We start from the raw sequence: 21,614 nt of genomic DNA, 5'->3' as shown, positions 1-21,614 counted from the left end.
TTATCTTTGGCAAAGGAAATTTTTCAATGACAAGGTTATTATATTAGGTGGCGCAAGTCAATGCATAGACGGATTTTTCCATTGCTTTTGCGCGCCACCACCATCGGAGAAACAATTCTGAACTTTCTACCTCCTCGATTAAACCTTTGGATAATAGACCTTCTAATTCTTTATTGACTTCTTCCCTTATCAACATGGGAATGGGCCTCGCTTTGTGGACCTTAGGTTCAGCATCCTTTTAAAGAAAAATATTATGTTCAAATCCTTTGAGCGCTCCTAACTTTTTTTTCAAAAACTGCAGCAAATTTTTTTACCAAAACATCTTGCAACTTACTTGTGTCATCAAGAACTAAAACTTTCTCTTCACTATTGGGGTTTAGAATGATGTGTAGACTCTTTGGTCCATCCATCCAAGAACAGATGGACCCAGTTTAGCCACATCCAACTTTCGCCTTGCTGACCTCCCTTTATACAAGAATGTAAGCCATCTAAATCCCAACATATTGATCCTCTCACCAGTGAAACTTATAGGGATAACATCTGTGGGGTTTATTTGATGACCAATTATTTTAAACAAACTCCTCGTTCCACACAGATTCATTAATAATAAATATATGGACAACCTGAACCAGCAAACATGTTGACTGTCACACCGCCTAACGACATCTCACATATAGGCTTACCTTTTAGTGAATCATCCATGATGTTAAGCATAAAATTACCTAACAAACTTTTAACGCAACTGCTATTATCATTTTCTGCATCACTCTCCACACCATACCCTACATACTTAATATTACCATTTCTTCTTCGGCACATCTTGCTAAAGTGACCAACTAGACCACAAATTCCACATTTGTTTCTAGCTGCAGGACAATATCTGCTGAATGCTAAATGTTCCTTGCTGTCACAGCGGTAACACATTCTCTACTCATGTTTCCTTTCTCTTCATAAGTTCCTCCGAGTTTGACCATGACCTACGAGGTGTTGAGACTGGTTCCTGCTTGTGTTCTGTACCTTGGAAACACTCCCAGAATCTTTTTCAGATTCTTTAATCGCTGTAGCACATCTCCCCGAAATTTCAGCTTTCCTCAAAATAGCTAAGACATTTTCTAAAGGTGCATCCCCATTGACCCATAAGCGGTCTTTGATGGTAGAATTGTTATGTATAACCAGCCGATCACGAATTAAATCATCATGTAAGTCATTGAATTTACAGTCAATCGCCAATTTTTTTTAAACCATCCACAAGTTCCTCTTTGTTCTGTTTCCTTTGGAAAAACTTGTGAAGTACAACACCAATGCAAACTTTAGGGGCAAAGTACTTATCAAGGTCTTTTAAGGCAGAGTCAAAAACATTACTGCCTCACCGCTTACCATTTGGGGCATACGGGAATATGTTTTCAAACCAACAGGCCCTAATGAAGGAAGTAAAAGTCTTTTCTTCTGATCAGGTTTCATTTTACCAGCCTCATCCACTGCCTCAATTTAATTCACAAAATACTCTTTCCATTCCAACCACTTCATACTTGGTTGTGATCCAGTTGTCCAAAAATAATGTGGAGGACTAACAGTGAAACTCTGCTGAGCCATAATCTGTTCCACTTCTTGAGGCTCCTTATCAGCTTATTCCATAAACAGTTACTAAAATCAATATATGGATTTAAAATTGTGCCTCACACGGACGAATAATAATACTGGTTCAGTTACTTGAAACCGATCACAAAGTAAGATGAAAGAAGAGTAAAATATAAAATATTCAGTAGATAGTAGTCGCCTCCCGACTTTCTCACCTGTTCTCTTTTGAACTGTAACTCAAAATTTGATTTTAAAGCATGAATAGCGCCAAATCCACATCGCGTTGCAGAAGCCGTCTGATGCTCCTCCGACACAGCTCTGAGAACAATAAACAAAATCCAAGATGGCCGCTACGTAAGGTCACGCTGCGTGAGCTCACGTGCTGACGTATGCTGATACGCATCACAAGAGAACTTACTGAGTTCCACCTCGCAAGATGTAAGCAGTTCCACAGTGCGAGGCGAAACCTACGTAAGTACCGAACACCGTCGCTGCTCGAAAAATGCAGCTGATGGCAGTTCCCCAACGGTCTCTAAAAAGTAAGTCAAAGCATCTTACCCTTACTTGGTTGAAGAGTAGACAGCGGCGTTAGTATCAGCAAAACTCCACTCCTCGATGTATTGCAATAACACGTGGAGAGATTCCCAACGAAATGCAGAACACTCTTCATTGAAAATTTTCGGTCAATAATAAAAAATATAAAATAAAACACCTCCAATGCGCAGACACGCGTAGGTTCTGTTCCGAGTCATCGCCAATTGTAAAGATGACACGTTGTAATAGTTGATAGCAGATTTATTGTAGAAAGTTACAACAGAGAATAGGCAAGAGCCAGGCAGCACGGCTTCCCTCCAGGACACCAGTAGAAACTGATCTCCAGGAGTAGAACCCGTGAAGGAACAGTAATAGCATTCCATGCCTCGCTCCGCACAAACATTCTAAGTTACCTTAAGGTAACACAAAGCGATAACAACATAACACTATCTCTATCGATCTGTCTCCATCTCTATTTGTCTCTATCTTCATCTCTAGCTGTCTCTGTCTCTATCCAGCTGTCTCCGTCTCCCTATCTGTGGCTCCGTCTCCCTATCTGTGGCTCCGTCTCCCTATCTGTGGCTCCGTCTCCCTATCTGTGGCTCCGTCTCCCTATCTGTGGCTCCGTCTCCCTATCTGTGTCTCCGTCTCTCCAGGCGCAGTTGTCCAAATTCTGAATGTGCTTACGTCGGCACCACGAAACAAGAAGCTTCCCAAAAGGCCCTTTAAAAGTCAGCTGTGAAAGCGCTTACAGCTGACTTTTAAAGGGCCTTTTGGGAAGCTTTCCGACTGTGTTGTGTGTGACATCACAGATGCCGGCAGTAAACACATAAGATGGTCGCAGGAGCATCTAATACGTATTCACTAAGTATGCTCCTGCGGTCATCTTTTGTGTTCACTGCCGGCCTCACTGGAAACGTAGAAAAGACAAGGTTCACGGGCAACCACTGAAGGCCTGCCGGTGGCCCGCAGGCAATCCAATGAGTAGCACAGGGTTAGAAGGTCAAAGAAGTGGCTAAAAAGACCTGTATATCTGTAACTATTTTTGTTTCACTTTCTTGCAGCACATATAAAATAAGTGCATTGGAGAGAAGACTGTGACTGGGGTGGGGCAAAATGGGAGCTTGTTTTATTTTTTAAACAAAGGGCAGAGGAGACATCACACTTGGTAAGGCATGGCTATCATCAGTGAAGCAGGTGCAGCAGCCCTGAGTTCAGAGGGGCCCACTCTATTATAATTATGTCTACCTTAAAAATAAAAAGGTATGGGGCTCATTTTCCTTGCTAGCATTAGGGTTGAGGGCACCTTTTCTGTAAAAATGGGGCAACACATGGAAGCTCATACTTTTCTGAAAGGGTGGAAATGTGGCCTTATGGTGAGAGCTTTGGACTTTGGAACTGGGTTCAAGTCCCAGTGTTCATTCAGCATCCTGTGATTGTTGGCAAATCACTTTAATTTTCCTGAGCCTTAAAAAAAATCTGACGCTGGGTAATGTAATTGTTGGAGATTTCTTGCTACTCCGAGCCCAGATTTTCATTACTGCAGCAGGTGCAGTTGCACTGGGGCTGTGGAGTGTGACAGGCTCACAACACCCACATTATGAGGAGCAGAGTTTTTTTTGATTAAATTATTGTTTTTGTTTGATGGATTTGCTCGTTTGTAACTCTCACATTTATTGTGGATTATATGGCATAGAAAATGTCTCCCTGAAATGAATTTATAAACCCCACCTTCTATGCTCAGCCATGCCCCTCCCCCAATACTTAAATTCTTGCCATAATGGTTTGGAAGGGGCCCTAGCTTCAAAACATTTTATTGGGAGGGGGGGGGGCTTAGAACAAAAAAATGTTTGAAGACCTTTGCTTTAAGCATTGGCAAAGTCAAATATTAAAGCACTCCCATTATATAAGCAAGGTCCATTTGCTTTGCCATTATTCGTTAAACAAATGCTTTTGCGTCGAAGGCAATAATGGAGCTGACAGGAATTATTAGAATTTATTGTGACAATTGTGAATGGCAATTAGGAGTTCGATTATAGATAACGTGCCCCGAAGTGATGGAGAGGGTAAAATGTTTTATTTTTATATACCCAATCCATTTATATAAGTTTATATTAAAATGATTAATTCTAATAATTAATAGATTAATGTGATGGTACTAAACCAACCTTATTAACTAAGAGAATATACGTGGGAATGCATTTGCATGGCTAAAATAATAAAGTGAACTAAGTTTGTATGCATATTAAAACGATAAGTGTTGCTTAGGCAGTGTTAATGTGATTTGCACTTAAATAAACTAGCATTAACGGCTTTGAATATTGCATGTGGCTAGATAATTGCATACACATAAGGGTATAACACTGTTTTAATCATTTCTATGTATTAATTACGATTTTGTGTTTCTTTGCTTAAAGTTGACTATTCTGGCCTACCAAAAGATGGCCGCCGACTGAAACCTAACTAAAGTACATGACTTCATCATTTGAACAATGGAGAAAGGCGCCTGCACTGACTTCGTTCGTGTCCCTTGTGTGACCTGTCAGACCATGCCCATGAAGACTACCCTGGGCGAGGTGCCAATGTCCCTGAACCTGAAGCAAATGTTGCAAGTTACAAATGAACTATCGAACTCAACCGGTTACCAACGAACTGATACAATTCGTACCTGAGAACAGTTTTTCCCATACGCCTATTATAAACCTTCTTCCACATGAGAATATTCGAAAATGTTTCCTAAATGTATTGAGATGCATTTGAATTCAGCCAATCAGTGGCCTGGGAATTGGGAAAATGTAACTATTACATGTAAATTTTAGTATAAATATTAGTAGTTTAGAGAGGAAAGGGGCTACTGTACGCTGCTCTATGCTACGCATTCTATGCTGCTCTTCGCCAGAGACCACTGTTGAGCCGAGCTATTGATGAACAGAGCTCCTTATGCTGACGGAAGAGGACGGAGACTTTAGAACTTTGATGAACTTTCTGAGGACCAGTTCTGACATAGAAAACAATTAGCCAGAATAGGTAAATATGACAAAAGATAATATTGCATTATTAGGATTTAACCTGCATTTAAATTAGATAAAGAAAATCATTATTTGAAGTTCTGTGTCGGGTGATTATTTCTTGAAATGTTTATTGATTAATTTGAGAGTTAAAAGCGTCATTAAATCCAATATCAACTAAATGATCCAATTGACCTCCGGATGGAGGAACTGTTAGGGTAATTCAGTAGACGTGGTTTTCATCTATCCAAATGAACAGCTGTAGTTTGGGATTTGATATTCCTCTGTAGGCACGGATAGTTTGAGAGAATGAATGTTGGTGTTATGCGCCCCACCAGCGTGTGATATGTGTATGTATGTGCGTGTGACTGAGAAATCATTACGTCCCGTGGAAGCAGGGGGAGATTTAGTGTTCCCAACTGCACCAATAGCAGCTACTAGGAATGTAACTTGGGGGGCAACACAATGTGGTCTGGCTGTTGCTGGAAAGTTATGGTTGACGCATCTTATTAAGTTTTAAGTATGTGTGTACAAGAGGCACAATGGCGACATAAACTGACTTCGCACAAAATGGATTTAAGTAAAGGAATAGTCCGCAAAAAAGTACCGCGATAGTACTCATGGATAAGCTGAAAGTGACCCCACACGTGGAATTCAAACGTAAAACACGCAAATGCAAGGCATAAACAACGCACAAGTATGGTGCACTGACACCTGAATTGAGGAACAGAACAATCGGAGAGCAAATTGAAAGCACACAAGTTCTGTTCAGATTGCATACGGATAGTGTATAGTAGACGAGTTACTCTACCATGACAACAGACAAGTGCTTCAGCAGCGGGATGCGCACAGCGAAATGTGCAATGCAGAAACAAAAGTGCAGGCGTAACAAATTCTAGCACGGAATAACTAAAAAATAAAAAAGCATGGTACGTTTCATAATGACGCTCCCCGCTGTTAGTGACAATACTATCCACAACCTTCCTCCACCAAGGGCACAGTGACACACTGTGTGCAAGGAGCGCATCGGCCTCTCTATTCCAGACTGACTTTGTCACTGAGTGGGTCTTGCGACAGATCAATATGCAGTCGCGTAGGATGAGCCTCTCGACCCCTTACAACGTTTACCCTCACCTTACGCTTCTTTGACCGGTTTACCCCCGAGCGGACAAAATGGCAACTTCGGCTGTCTTCGGTAATAATCGGTAATTTCCCGAGATACTGAGTATAGACATAGAAAATAGACACAAGACGAAAGCAGTGTTACTTAACCAGAATAGCGTCCAAAATTAATTTTGCATTGGTACCCCCGGGGCGACACACTTGAGCCCCTGCGACCGTGACCACTCGCCGTCAACTATTGTCTAGCCAGTTTGTTCTCTATGGTACTTCCGGCTGCGTGGCTACGTTGCCGTATAAAAGAGTCAACGGACCACTTTTCTTTCTTTTCTCTCTGCATTTGAGCTGCTTGATTGTCGGTTTTGTTCACCATGGGCTTCGGAGATCTGAAAACCCCTGCTGGTCTGCAAGTGCTAAATAGTTTCCTTACTGACCGGAGCTACATCGAGGGGTCAGTTCTGCAAGTAAATGCGTTTTACCTTTCTTTATGTATGTGTGGTAAAAAGCTATTTAAAGTGTTATTGCGGAGCTAGTTTTCTGTAGCCAAGACAAGATGGCGTCTGTACTGTGGGATTGGTCCACGTTTCAACGAAACGTGTTGGCCGCAGAGTATTTTTATATACTGGTGACTATTAAAATGGCAAACTATTAACTCATTAACTTAATATAACCTATACGTTTTTATCTTTCACAAATGTCAACCACATTGTGCTGTAAAGTTATTTCAAGGGAAACTTTTCAATCGTGTGTATGTTCCTTAAAATGTGCATGTTATTAAGGTACTGCTGGGCTTCAGGATAGGAACTCTACCTCTACAGTGTTTTTCAGTAAAACTGTTTTTTTTTTTTTACGGTTGTAGGTTATACACCTTACAGCGAAAATACCATTTTACGTGTTTAGTTTGGCAATATATTTGTTTCGGCTGTGGCAGTCAGTTGGGGGTTTTAAACTGAAGTAATCCTGGTTATGAAATATATTACGACACCCATGCATTTATTTTATAGGTTTGTACCATCTCAAGCAGACGTCGCTGTATTTGAATCCTTATCCGGTGCGCCATCTGCGGATCTTTTTCATGCTCTTCGGTGGTACAATCACATCAGATCCTATGAAAAACAAAAAGGAAGGTAATGTACATGTCGTAAAATGATACAGCGTGCCATTGAGTTTTTCTTTACCTTTATTTTAAGATTAGGGGGCAAATGTACAAGCCCCTATTGCTGCCACAGCCTCACCTATAGCGATCTTGTGGTGGTGATGGGGGGCTGCGCATTGTGTACAAGGCAGCGCTAAGCTGCTTAATGCTGGCTTGTACAGGAGGCTCCCTTTCATGCTATAGCTTGCGTGCAAGGGGTGGGCAGTGTGTGTGTTGCGATGGGTTTTCCAATGCAACACCCATTCATTTTGTTGCTGGCCCTTACGTACTAAAGACCCAGTATAAAAACTGGTCTTAAGATGGCTAATGGAGAAAGAATGCAGATTATTGCTTTTTACTTTTTTTGACACATGGATAAAGCAAAATGCCTTTGTTAGGTGTCTATTCTTGTAAATATGGTGCAGCATTGTGCTTCAGAAGTGGAGGAGAGGCGTTAAGCCAGGAAGGGTAACTCCTCTTCTCCACTTGTACAAATGGCAGTAAGTTTTTGTTAAGCAATGCACGGGAGTTGTGCACCTGACAGTAAGAATGTTGTAGCTTGTCAGTTCTCTCTCAATTCCTGTAGGTCATGTGCAGAATGTACGTAAACTTTCAATATTGGTAATCCTTAATGTTTTAATTTGATAGTAACTTGCAGAAAGTCTGTTAGCCTTTTCACCTAGTATGGGAAGCTAGCATTACTAGGACAGATCTGTGTAAATGTTCTAAGAGTTGGTGTGATATAAAGTGCTGTACCATATAATGCTGATATTACGCGACGATCAGCTTGGGCTGTATAATCAACATTACGGTGCATTTTGCGATTAGTATCGCTTAATGTAACAGGACGCGATTCACAGTTGCCCTCACTAATTGTTTCTCTGCTCCTGCGGTGGGATCCTTATTTTAAACTGCTTTCACTAAATACGCAAACGGCTATTGCAGACTTTTGTGTCGCGAAGAACGTGAAATTACTCTAGTAATTAAAATGCCACCAACGTCCAATTTGTCCATATCCTCCCAAAGTGAATGCAGTGGACATCTATCCACAACCTGCTTTGATTTTCCCTTTACTTTTGTTGGTCTGGTGTTATAGTAGGCAGCACGATTGCGCACATTGGCAAAACATATTACCAATGCCTTAGAAACTACACATGTGCATTATCTTCACGTTGATGCGTTTGTTTTCAGTCTGCCAGGTGTGAAGAAGCCATTGGGCAAGTATGGGCCTACAGACATTGAAGACACAACAGGAAGTACAGGTGCCGAGTCTAAAGAGGACGATGACGATGATATTGACCTATTTGGCTCCGATGAAGAGGAGGTGAGTTGTACAAACCAGCCTTAACACGTGTAGGAAACTTTACCGCTGATCGTCAGCGCGTGGAACACTTTATGCATTGAGTTAAGATACTTACGTGCTTTTATAGTTAACAACTTAAACTCATAAGGAAACTGATTCTATTTCTCAAGTGTGTTTTCTGTTAACATGATGAGTAAAACAAATCACCATCTTTCGGCTGATATTTATGATGCATTTGTTTTCTTCTGACTTAACAGTCTGTGTTGTGCATTGGTGAATTTCTTTGGGCGTTCTAGACTAATTGTATTCTTCTCTCCCCTATAGGAAAGTGAAGAATCAAAAAGGATAAGGGAGGAGCGACTGGCACAGTATGAATCGAAGAAATCTAAGAGTATGTATTTGATTCGTATCTAGGTGATTCAAGCTGGGATAATACGACCTTAATATACTTCCTCCAGAACGGGGTTTGGTGGGTCAGCTACTGCACCTGGGCATACCGTCTTTTAGGTGTCGATTTGCAGGTGGCAAGTCAGATTTGGGGTCCATCTGAGGCACTTCGTAGGTGTACGTTAAAGTAGCTTTTTGCCATTAGTTTCTCACAAACTTCCTTACTGGTGGTGCTTGTATATAGCATCGCGATAACTTACTAGCTCCTTAGCGTGGTGTTGGTGTTGCTAATGCTGATGGCGCCAGGCACTAACTTCTTTGTGACGGCATGCTTGAGGCACGGAAATACTTGTAGCTGGAGTTCCGTAGCTAAAGCCAGAAGTGTCCCCTAGATTTGTTTTGTCTAGTTTTTTTCAGATTCTTTTTGGGACGAGACTGATCAGGTACGCTTAAATTTTAGTCTGGACCCTCAAACTTGACACAAGGGTGCCAAAGGGATAAAAATTGGTTTACACATGACCCTATGGCTCAATCATTCCAGATATGCACCCTCAACAGTGAAATCTTTAATTCAATGTATGGGTCGTCAATCTGAAGAGTTGCTAAGGCATTGTTTAAGCGAATAATATCTAGAAGTGATTTCAGGAGTCTGGCTTCACAGCACCGAGAAACGAGGGATTTGAATTGCCGTCACTTGTGCACCAATAGGCAATATGTGGAGTCGGGTACTGAGCACTGTACTGTTAAAACATCTTACATTGAGTGTCTTGGTTTCATTGTTTAGTATGTGATAAAGTACCCGATCTGTACAGGGGGGGGGGGGGGAGTGGTATTACAAGCCAGTTTTTATATGAAAGCACAAAGGTCTAGTGGAAAATTTAACTTCAATAAAGCTGTTAAAAATGTGTTATGGAAAGATGATAGGTCATTTTAATGCATGTTTATTTTAAAGCTGCAGTATCTGTGCTGAAGGATTAACTTTTTTTAATCAACTACCTGCAGTGCAAAAAACGTCACAGGCCGCTAATTATAAAGCGGAGCCTGTTTTTAGATAGGAATTGCAGAATCCCTTTGTTTTTAGACCATCGACTAATCGGGCAAGAATGCAGAGGGCTCTGAATGGTAACCGCAGGTGCTCGACAAATCACATAGACCAATGTTTAAGCAAAGCTTACGATGTTTCCGAGGTCGCTGCAATTTGTAGCGTTTAGCTTGGTAACGCTAAAATATTTATTCTTGCCAAGAAAATTAGCAAGTGTGCGGGTCATCTTTTGAGTGTTATATGCTGAAACAAGATTGTTGCGAACCTGCGGTTATGGAAAATTTTTAGAAGCCAGGCTTTGCAGGAAAGATTTATCGGCTTTTAAATATTTATCGGCTGAAGCAGACTTTACCAGTGTCCGGTTTGTGTACACTTGGACTTATCTTACAGCAATAACACAGGTTAAATTCTCCAAAGAATTTCGTTTCACTAGTTAAAAGATTTAAGTGGACAGTCTACACTGTAGAATCTGGCATGAGCCAGTAAAGCACGCTGTCTAAACTATCCCGGAGGTCCTATTGTGAACCCCCATCCTCCCTTAGCTTTTCCCAATTTTACCACATGTGAACGAAGTGTAAGTTTCCATTGGAACACTTTTAGCCAGTTATGTGGACAGGATTCTCAAGGCCAAAACGTTTATGTACTGTTTACGTGGCTTGTTGTAGCGAGCCACCATTTGGCTTATCTTCGTTCACACTGCAACCTGCACAAAGGCAGTTGTACAATTGATAGTGACGTTATGTATTCCCTTTGCGTTGAGGAAGGGTAGTTGTAATGGCAGAGTACAGGGTTTCCTACTGAGATGGTCAGCCCTCTCGCATTCGTGTTTTTAGTCACGTAACTTCAATGCAAGATACGACTCGAGTGATTCGTATTCTTGGGAGTTGTCTAAGTTTGGTATGGATCTTGCTTCAATCGGAAAGATCTGGCCGTGGGGCATACATTTCTAATGTGATTAATGAGAAGGAAGTACAATTGCTATTACATTGTGCAGTTGGCTAAACCAATATCCAGACTAACCAGGGTAATACGTATAGATTATGCATGCTGTACACTTGCCGTTTAACGTGGTAAAGTAAGCAGCTGTAGGTTTAAATTCAGAGTGGATACTGTCCACAGATACTGGTCTGAGACTGCTTTACTGTAGCAGTGTCGGTATTCCTCCTGTGGGAAAAAAAAATGTTGTGCTACATCTCTTCCAGGGAAGCTGTGCGACATACAGAAAACTGACCGCTTCAGTGGCTTGCAAAAATTTACTGTAAGACTTCGCCCAAAGTTAAAATCTGCCTTCTAGCTAATGACCTGTGGCGGCAGTGCCGTGCATAACTATTTAACTTGAGCCTAACTCAATCTGCTAGATTTGCTTTGAAAATACAAAGGTTTCTGGGTCAAATGCCTAAAGAAAGGGCTCCAATATACTATAGTAAAGGCTGGGGGTACTATCTTTGATAATCACAACAAGGAAACCGTGTGAATTGTCCGCTCTTATCACTTGAGTATTACTACGATGTCTGGACTCTTTTTAATTTTGATCAACCTCATCCCCCCCCAGTTTAGGTAGCATGCTACATTGGGGTTGTCGCGTTCGCCTGAGTTTCGTAGTGGGCTTTGCATGACCGCTTAGTTATTTATGGGTGGGTAGTTCCCACTTAGAATTGGGCAGACATTTTTTTTTTTTTTAAAACCTAGCGTACACTACCCAAATTAGTAGTGTGTTCAAGGTTCCTAGTTGGATATTGGGACACTAGGGATAAATATCAAACGTCTGTCCCTATGATCTGAATGCTTGAACATTCACAGACCACAACCAGTGGGTCGAGGCCTTCAGGATTGATTCCGACTTGAGCGCCCTGTGCTCACGCACACGCTCATACCAAATGTTTCTGCCTAATGCAGGGAATACTCGCTGCAGTAGTATTGCCTAGGTTTATAATCCCTACTTGTGGGTATTAATTGCCTCGTCGGGATCCTAGAGTACTTAAGTCACTTCTGTTAGAGTTCGTCAACATTTTCGCCTATGCTTGTCGCGCTGGAGGTAACATTGCTGATGCGATCCTTTGAAAGTGGGATTATTGGGGGTATTTAGGCAGTTAAATATTGTGACATAGGCCACATAATGCTGCATGATGGGTTCTTCTGGCTGCATAAGACACATTCAAGTTGCCATGCCAGTGAGTACATGTGCCATTGAGTTGTGTAATAGATAGCAAACTGTTTTTTCCCCCCCCTGCAGAACCCGCACTTATTGCCAAGTCTTCAATCTTGCTTGATGTAAAACCGTGGGATGATGAAACGGACATGGCTAAGCTAGAAGAATGTGTACGCAGCATTCAGATGGACGGTTTACTATGGGGATCATGTAAGTGGAAACCTATTGCCATATTAACTTTGTATTTTTTTTAAATGGCTTGTTGCATGATGATATAAATACATCACCATCTTTCGTCTGATTTTTGCTGATGGATTGTTTTCTTTCTGACACAAGCCATTAATTTTATGATTCCACATGTTGCATGGCATTTGAGGGTGGCAACATTAATGCACCTTGTTACAGGTCCTATTGGCCCTTATTACCAGAGTCTTGACTCTGCTAGAATCTGGTTTAAGAGGTCTGAAACAACTTTAGGGGTGATATATTTTTTTTCCCTAAGGATGGTGCTTATAAAAGCAGCAAAAATGTGTCTAGGTAAAATAGTATAGATTATCACGTATTGATCATTCCGGATATCAAATATCAGGGTTACACAGGATGCGTGCAGTACAACGCATCGTTGCCCTGTGACCACCATCTTGTTTTGTCTTCAGGCACATGGTGCCACGCTTTACCATACAGAAATTAGATGCTCACTTTAAACTTTCACCTCCCTGTTAACTTTGTACTTTTTTCCCCTCCCCAGCCAAGCTTGTGCCAGTGGGTTATGGTATTAAGAAGTTACAAATTCAGTGCGTTGTTGAAGATGACAAAGTCGGAACAGACATCTTGGAAGAGAAAATAACCGCTTTTGAAGATTTTGTGCAGTCCATGGATGTAGCTGCTTTCAACAAAATCTAAATCTTGGAGTTCACCAGAGCACTTAAATAAAGAACTGTATAGTACTAATATGCTGTGGCTTGGTTTTATGGCATGCATGTTTGTTGGTCCTCCGTCTGCTGGAGGATGATTACTTTTTTACTTGGACCGTATATCCACTTGCATCCGTGTACAAACTCCTACATTTAAACGGTACCCATGCACTTGGACTTATTCCACACCTTACCCAAGTTGTGTAGACAATTGTTAGATACTTTTGTGAAACTTGCATCCATCTAGAGGATGGGCATAAATTGATGGCAGTTTAGAACTCTGGCCCTTCCTGTTTTGAAGAGCTTGCATTAAAGGAATGTTAAGGAATCGGTGGGGGTTGGCTTTATTGTAGCATAGCAATTTTGTTTCTCGCCTAACCCCTTCCCACCCCTTAAGGGTCTCAAACTTACCTTTTAGGTGAAAAGGTAGGGTATTGCTACTATCATAGTGAGGTCTGTGGAGAAGTATATTGGTGGTGACGTTTTCTCCAACCTTTGAAGAAAACTTGGCTTGTGACTGATTAAGCATATTGGGAAGTAGAAAGACGTGTATGTCAAGTGTTCATAATTGCCTCACACTGTAGAGTTCATGTTCCTGCGCTCCCTGCCTAATTGGTGTCGATTTTTCTTGGCTATGTAGTGATGCTTGACTCTGTCAGTGTCTTTGTGTGCAGCTGCTGTGGAGCATGGCAGCGTTGAAGGAAAGCGAGCAAGATTTGATCATGAGGGGCAGTGATGCGTTTTTTCAGTATGCGATTCTCTTCCTTGAATTGCAAGAGACAATCGCACCTCATCAAATTTAGGAACAATAAATTCAAATGCACATTTAAGCACCAATATTATGATGAGGTAGGGGAATGTGATCCTGAGGTTGCTCGTCCCAAAAAAATCTGGCAATCGCTGCTATCCGAAAACTGGTGCGAGTACTATCTCTAAAGTTGTCATGGATCATGGTCAAGAGGCTGGTAACACGTTCCTTACATCAGTGTTGAAATTGAACATTTTGGCCTTGTTTGAAAGGCTATGCAGAGCAGGCTGCATCTTCATCACACCTCCACCTTTTGATGTGGCCTTTAGGCATTTTGATTTCTGGCTAGGCAGGAAGGGGTCAAGCAAAGGTGGGATGCAGTAGGGCAAGCAAACATGTGGTTGGATTGAGGTAGGGAAATAAGGTGCCTTCAGAAAGCGGGACACTTCAAGGGATTCTGTCCTGTGGCCTTCTCCAGGGTACGGACAAACGTGCTCGAAAAATGAAGATTGCACTTGCGGGGTGGGGGTAGCGAGGAGGCACATTTGAAGGTTTTAACTAAAGTGTGCTTTTAGAATTTATGGACAATCGTCAAACTTGTTTTTGAACCTTGCGGACTTTAAATAAGCCATGAAATGTGGGTGACAAAACTAACCAGTATGGAATGGTGAGTGTGCTCTATGCCCCTGTGAGTAAACAAAGTCTCTTGCGGGGGACTGTTCTCTCTTGTGGGGGCACAAACTGTCAACCGAAGGTGCGCACAACCTACAGAGGGACATGAAACTACCAAAAGTGCCCCTATAATATTTAGGGGCACAAGGGTGAAGGCACTAGAGTGCTGGTTTTGTCTGAGGTTGGCTGCCTTTACCGCACAAATATTGGTTCCCCTTTCGTGCATTACTTTCCCCCACCTGTAAGGGTATAAGATCCAGCAAGCCTCTGAAGATCTGGGCATGACAGTGTTAGACGCGGTCCTCCCTCGTCCAACTTTGGGACCGGATAGTAGGTGGGGCTACATTGTTCACAGATCAGCCGTGTTGAGGTCGGCGAGTTTGGAGAGGGGCAATACTTTTCCGGTACGGCCCTTTGATGGGATTCGTTCAAATGTAATGCATATTTCGGTTAGTTTCATGGATCTAAAAGCAAAAGGTGATTTCTGGGTGCTGGGGTTGATTTTCTTGTGAATTAGCATAATTTCCATAATCTGGTTGGTTCTGATACACTTTGGAAACAGCTTTTTATGACCTGAAATATTAGTTTCTATTTTTTTTTACTATTTCTATCCTAACTGTTGCTTATTCAAAGCCAATTGAGGTTTCTGTTAAGTCAACCCTAAGTTTTTAGAAACGTTCCAAGTTAATTGAGCGAAGGTAGTCCCGCAAGTGCCTGCTGCTAAGGGTATTGGAAAGTCTTCTATCGCTAGGTATCCAACGTACTTTCGACAAAAGGTCGGCTGTGTATAACGAAGTCTTATAAGCACCCACAGCACATCAGTTTGTGCAAATGTGAGTGAACCAGAGTGCTTGTAACACCACATTTTGTCGACTAAGGATATTCGAGCAAATGCCAGTGCACTGAGCATAAAAAACAAGCTTTAAGATGCACCTGTATAGTGGGTATCAGTAAGGGACTGCGAACATTCGGTTTAGAAATTGAGTGTTCAGAGGGATATTTAGAGCTTGGCGGATGTCTACCATCCTATATCTCAATATGACCTGCTGTGGGTGGGGACAGACCAGACGTGCATGTCCGTTCTTTCCATTTAATAAAAATATTTTAGTTTGCAAACGTTTTAATGCATCCAGCCCTTATATTCCTTGTCATTCATTCCAGTAGCCTCCGTTATACCTAGCCTAGATGCAGGCACATTCATGGTACTTATGGTCCTATGGGTCTTGTGGAAGGAATTTTGGGTAGGTGTTAAGGCGTATTAACCTGCCAAATTAAGGCGAACCTTAAAGTTTCAAGTAGTCCATGACCTCAAGAGCTGAGGAGGAATGGAAAAAGAACAGAAGAAAATAATCTGCATGACTTATAAAGCAACGGGTTGTTGAACATAGTACGCTTGAGTGCAGGAATTCGTGGTTGTAACACAGACTGAGCAGACTGCCTCAGACAGATGTACAAACAAGCATTTGCATAGCCAATAGGTCTGGCCTTTGGGACCCTATAAGTGTTTAACCATGCAACAGTTGCATAACTAAATACGTATAAGGTCCCAAAAGCAAGACCTATTGGCTATGCCAAGCGGCTGGGAAAGTGATCGCGATCAAACATCAAAGCGGCCGCACATGCACTGTAGCTCAATGGTAGCACTTTTTGGAGCCCTCTCAAAGTCTCGCCAGACCAGCGCATGCACTGGGTCAGACGAGACCTAAAAAGGGATTGGTAGTGTGACTCAACCTTCTAGTTCATGCCCTTCTAAGGAAGCAAAGGGGTGGAATTCAGCAATACCAGATTAAGATGTTGGGAGCACAACCTGCTTTTCTACAACATGGAGGTTGCCGAGGCTTCTGTGGAAACAAACCTAATTTAAGAAGATGGAACTTTATCTTGAGTTACACTGGGCTTTTCCTGACTTACTCCTGAATTTCCAAAATGTGAGTGGTTTAGAGAGATTGGTGTTACAGACTAAGGTCTGAAAGAGCTATTCAGTTCTAGGTGGGTGTTCGCTCTCGGCTTCAAGCAGGACATTCTTTCTTTGCCTTCAAACATGCTTTCTTTTTTTTGGGGTATATGTTGAAGTACATGTCCGTTTATAAACAATACATCAAAAAAAGAGTATAAACAAATCAAATTATGGCCGCACAATAAATTACTATGAAATGTTACCGTCTCAGATTTTTTAATATAAAAAAAGGATAATACAGATATCAAACGATACAATAGTTAAGGTATAAACATGCTTCCTTATGTTTGGTAAACTGCTGTAATTGTTTTCAGTGATATGGCAACCAAAAATACGAACTGACCCGAAAGCAACTTCTGGCGCTTGTTATTACGAACTGTATACATCTTATCTGTATATACGTCATTGCTTTCGTATAGTGGGCATTTTCGAAACTATCAACTGGAAGGAACAGAAAAAGGATACAAGCAAAGTGGTCCAAACTCATGCTGTGTTCCGACTAGCTATGTACAGTCGAGGAAGAGCTTATCTGGTGGGTCCCCCCCCCCCCTCAAGGATTTTATTTCCTGGCTAACAGGTGAGCTAGCACTTTGCAATTTATGTCCTAAGGACGGAATTTCGGCCATCCTATTTGTATCTATCTGGACCTTATAGGGCGGGCCTGATGTGACCGGATTGGCACAATAGTTGTGAAGTGTGCGTATCAGCGTGTTGACATGCTAAGGAAGATCAATAGTGAATGTGGGCTATCACAAAAACGAGAAACTGCACAAGGTGATAATCGGCAGCTGGAGGGGAAGAATTGCAGATGGTTCTTTGTTCAGTGATTTTCACATGTGGTGCAAATGACCCGTCTATGTCGGAAGCCGCTCCATAGTTTCGTACCTTCTGAAAAAGATGATCGATTTAATGGAATCTAATTAAAGACCGATTTTTTTTTTTTTGTTTTGCAAAATATCTTTTTATTTAAAAGTCTGAACACATTCAGCTGCTTACTTTACTACTGTTTGCCTTAAGGAACACTAATTGCGTCCATTTTTCTAAGTGTAGTATTAAACATGTTTGTAGCAGCTGTGATTCGAATCAAAATTAAATTCAATCCAGTAATTAAAATCTTGTATCATAAAAGACTTGGGCAGAGCCTGCAAGTTAACATACATGTGAGTTAAGCATTGTGAACAACAAAATGAATAACACATCGAACTTGCTGCCACAAGTCCACACATAATGAATATTATTTTAAAATTACAGGTAAGAAATCAAATTAATGGCAAACAATTTGCCTTTGACAACCCCACAGATGCACAAACCTTATGCAGGCAATATTCTGAGAAACAGCAGGCCTCTTGTCGGGTCTCTACTGGGAGACCTCCGCCAGATTTCCATTCCAGTGCTAGCTTAGACCTCCCCATCTGGTTGACCGCTGAAGGTTGCATGTGACACTTATTGTAGTCATTGGTAGTGCAGCTATCCACATTTATTGCCTTCATTTAGGAGGTCAGGGACGTGAGTAAGCCGCAGGTAGCAACATTAAAGCCATTGTTTACTTCAGGGGGAGGATACTGCAGAAGTTTCTGGAAGAATGCTCATTGCGCCACTAGCTTCAAGCCAGCCTGGCTGATGAGGGTAGATGCCCCATAACCGGTCCCAGGATGTTTGTTTCCGGGGGGGGGGACCGGACCGGACCTGGCTTGGCACTGGCTGGATTGTTCCCATGAGGAACAGGATTCAAGACTTATTTACATATGGCTGGGTCCAAATGGGTGGCGTGTTGAGCAAAGGAATGATGGATTAAACCCAGATCTTTGTGACGGGGGTTGAATGTTTGCATTGTTCAGGTTTCCGTCCGTCATTTGTTGCTTTTGCATAAACTTTAAACAAAATATCTCACAATTGCCAGCCCAGTGTATTCATTATCTGAGCGGGCAATGAATATAGGAAATTCCATTTAAAGGGACCTGCAGAGCTGGTCAAACCTGCAAGCTGATTGAAAACCATAAAATGTGAGCCTGTCTGTCACACTTCATCATCCATCGCGCTGAGGGTCCTATCACGATAACCACACCTCCACGGTCAGTACACACGGCATAAAAATACTTCCCAAGCCGTTTCAAAACAAAAACACACTACCGACCACACACCCTGCACAGTGTAGCGTTCTACCCATGTAGGGAAGCACTTCAGCACCCACATGCGGGTAGCAAGCACTACATAAATGTTGCAATACAAGTATGAAAACAAACCAATTTATGTAAGTAATCTACTTTCTCAAATATGTTGAAGTTGCAAAATATTTGTGCAGTAAAGGCGAAGATAATGGTAAACAAAACAAAAAATCAAGAGACATCCTAAATGTCTGCATGATGTGTTGTATCAGTGCTTTAAATGGGAAAAAAGGAATGGACTTGTGACAGGGAGAGGTCAGGATTTTATAGAGTTACACAGGTGGACAAGCTCAAACAATTAGATTTCACCACATATACATGTAAAGTAGTCTTTTTGCTCTTGCATATGCAAAAGCATTGATTTATTCTGACTTGGCTTTCACTGGGCATCACAAAGCTTCCAGTGGTCAGCAACCCTCAATCTCTGCTTGCTGCCTCACCCTCTCCTTAGTGCAGGTGGCTCCCTGCCTAGCATCCCTCTGCTGGAGGGGGAATCAATTCACATAAAATGGTTTAGCATTTCTATCTTGCACCAACAGGGTTCATCCACGCTCTTTGGTGGTGTTCTTGCTTCTCTGAGACAGACCTTTGCTGCCGTGTATGAGAAGATCAGAAGCTGAGCATCACAATTCTATTTCAGCCCATAATGAGAGTTTCTATTAGTTTTAAGGGTTTTACTTTCATTTAAAACTTTAGTAAGTTCTTTTCTTTAGTCAGTTAAATGTTTCAATCGAATAACAAACGATTATAATGGTTAGATCAAATCATATCAATAATGCATCAAGTGTGTTCCATAAAGGAAATACTTTTTGTTCTAAGAATGGGGCAAAAATGGTATTAGCAGGAACCCATAAAGAGTTCAAGTGGCAAGAGTGAAATACAGCATAAAGCTCAAAAGTCAATCAGTATTCTCTGAACTTCCCATAAAGGGAGGTTCACGAAACTCAGTAGACTCTCAGCAAAAATAAGACAAAAAAAAAAAAATCGTACAGTAGCAGGAGAAATCAGCAATAGATTCAGAAAAGGATGTCAAATCAGTGTTCAGCCATCAGCATTCAGCTTCACAATGGGAAAATGGTATTGGTGTCTGAAAAACGCAAATAGAAAGAAGTGGTAACCTACTTTAGGAACACGCACCAATATAAACAGTTGAAAAGAATGTTGCGATCCAACTTGTATCTTCTCTCGTCTAATCAGCTCCCGATATTATTCTGAGAACAGACCCTACTCTTCCTTTCTCACAATAGGCTACAAAGAATTATCAAGTGTGAAACAATATTAAAATTATGTCTACGTGTAAGGCCTTTCGATTCTTAGACCTTCTTTCCCATGAGCATGACTACATTTCTATCCTCCTAATAAAATAAGGTGTATTTTAGCTAAACAATAGGCTTTGTGAAATAGAAACATCAGTTGCGCTTAATATTATTCAGCACCACATCTCTTCATTATAAAATGAGAAAATGTGTTAAAAAGATCAACACTTCTGTTCATGCATTGTATTTCATGTGTGAAATAAGATTTCATTTTATTCAATGATAAAGAGCATTTTCTAAAAGTTATTATTAATTAGAAGCATTCTTCAGTCTTATACGAAGCTTTCATTAAAGACATGTTAGGATATGGTCAACTTTTAAGTATTTAGAGCCTCAGCACATTTGGTTAGGCCATTTGTAAAATGAAGCTTGCTTTACGCATTTTGAGGCCTAGTACTAAGAAGTATGGCTACATACTACATTTTGCAAATTTTAAATGCTGTCATTTCAATATAAATTGCACGTTAACATTGCACATGTGACTAACTATTATTGTGCATTTTAATAACTCTTTCACCTCTGTCTGTCACAAGTGCCAAGGTTCTTCTCCAGTGCTAAACAATGATCTGGCATGCATTAGTAGCAAATCAACAAGTCGTTTTAAGACATGGTTATAGATAGCATTTGCTGTGTGCCAGAGCTCATTTCGACAACACTTTCAATGAGACAGAGAGTGGGTTTTGGGTCAGCCCTCTTAGCCTTTGGCTTTTTTGGGGTCTGCTCTCTTCAGCCAAGGCTTGTATCAAGTGTCCTTCACATTCACCTCTGTATTGCGCAGTTTAAACTTTTACAGCAGTAACTAGCAATATAGCCTTTAATGGAATTTTTCAAATGAGCTGCTGCTGGGATATTGCAGGTGCGCGGGTTCCGCGTTGTGGCAAACAAGTACTTAAGCTAGGTCAAAAAAAATCTAGACAGATGAACATTGAGAGGGAAATCTCATATAACCCGCCCCACCTGAATGTGACACAGCCACTGTCTTACATGAAGAGATTCCCCTCACAATGAGCAAAGTCTAGTTTTTGCTCTGACTCATTTTATGTGCAAGACTTGTAAAGATTGCAACCAACGCTATTTGCTCCAACCATTCTGTCCACATCAGGGAACTGATAATGTTCAGCCCCCCACCCTTTACTGCTGAGGTAATGTAAGGTAAACGCCTGAGCAGCACAGAGCTCTCAAGGAGCCTGGAGCTACAGACAAGAAAGAAAACAACTTTACTTTGAAAATGTATTTGTAAATGATGCTGAGGATGGTGAGTTCCACGGTACTCCACCATACTCGTGTGCCTCCTTGGTCTGTGTAGTGCCACTCATCATACATTGAACCATGCTTCTATAACATGCCCTTGCATGAAGACAGTGTAAAGATTTGTGCTGCATAAGAAGTCTGCGGGACTCTACAATACTCCATCTTCTTTTTCCATGGCATTGGTTATGCAGAGTGGCATGGGCAGGAAGGGCTAAGAGTTTGGGGACAGAGGTAGGTTCAGCACTAGAAGCAGAGGCATAATAGAAGACAAGGGACTTGAAAAAACACCTCCCACCACACTGTACACCACTTTTGGCCACACCCCACTACTCCACT

At 41.5% G+C, this 21,614-nt stretch overlaps 2 protein-coding genes and 2 non-coding genes across 5 annotated transcripts in view; 3 read left to right on the top strand and 1 right to left on the bottom strand.

Annotated features, from left to right (window-relative positions):
• The window catches only part of NDUFS1 (NADH:ubiquinone oxidoreductase core subunit S1), a 568,511-nt gene extending 562,119 nt beyond the window's left edge, over positions 1 to 6,392 (bottom strand). Inside the window, exon 1 of one of the 2 annotated variants that reach the window (XM_085648921.1) lies at positions 6,255 to 6,392. The gene's annotated coding sequence lies outside the window, so the exon portion shown is untranslated. The remainder of the gene's footprint in view (positions 1 to 6,254) is intronic. The other variant, XM_085648922.1, reaches the window with a different exon arrangement.
• Positions 6,371 to 13,206, top strand: EEF1B2 (eukaryotic translation elongation factor 1 beta 2). The gene is made up of 6 exons (XM_085648923.1): positions 6,371 to 6,690; positions 7,244 to 7,366; positions 8,566 to 8,698; positions 9,002 to 9,068; positions 12,340 to 12,465; positions 13,004 to 13,206. Exons 1-6 carry the CDS (start codon positions 6,611 to 6,613, stop codon positions 13,156 to 13,158), a joined length of 684 nt encoding a protein of 227 aa, XP_085505049.1. The 5' UTR covers positions 6,371 to 6,610; the 3' UTR covers positions 13,159 to 13,206.
• LOC146858158 (small nucleolar RNA SNORD51) lies at positions 8,856 to 8,934 on the top strand. Its single transcript, XR_014980355.1, has one exon. It is a non-coding gene; the product is annotated as a small nucleolar RNA SNORD51 (small nucleolar RNA).
• Positions 12,514 to 12,591, top strand: LOC146858157 (small nucleolar RNA SNORD51). The gene has a single exon (XR_014980356.1). It is a non-coding gene; the product is annotated as a small nucleolar RNA SNORD51 (small nucleolar RNA).
• Positions 13,207 to 21,614: the final 8,408 nt, after the last annotated feature.

Source organism: Triturus cristatus, chromosome 3_2 (genome assembly GCF_964204655.1).
Source record: "Triturus cristatus chromosome 3_2, aTriCri1.1, whole genome shotgun sequence".
Lineage (NCBI taxonomy): Eukaryota > Metazoa > Chordata > Amphibia > Caudata > Salamandridae > Triturus > Triturus cristatus.
Note: the sequence above shows the minus strand (reverse complement) of the source record. Positions and strands in the feature narration are given on the sequence as shown.

Bases quoted from the DNA above. Each gene is read 5' to 3' on its own strand.
- EEF1B2 (XM_085648923.1), top strand. From the start codon at position 6,611: ATGGGCTTCGGAGATCTGAAAACCCCTGCTGGTCTGCAAGTGCTAAAT. The intron at 8,699-9,001 runs GTGAGTTGTACA...TCTCCCCTATAG, and splicing joins TTGGCTCCGATGAAGAGGAG to GAAAGTGAAGAATCAAAAAG. The intron at 9,069-12,339 runs GTATGTATTTGA...CCCCCCCTGCAG, and splicing joins TGAATCGAAGAAATCTAAGA to AACCCGCACTTATTGCCAAG.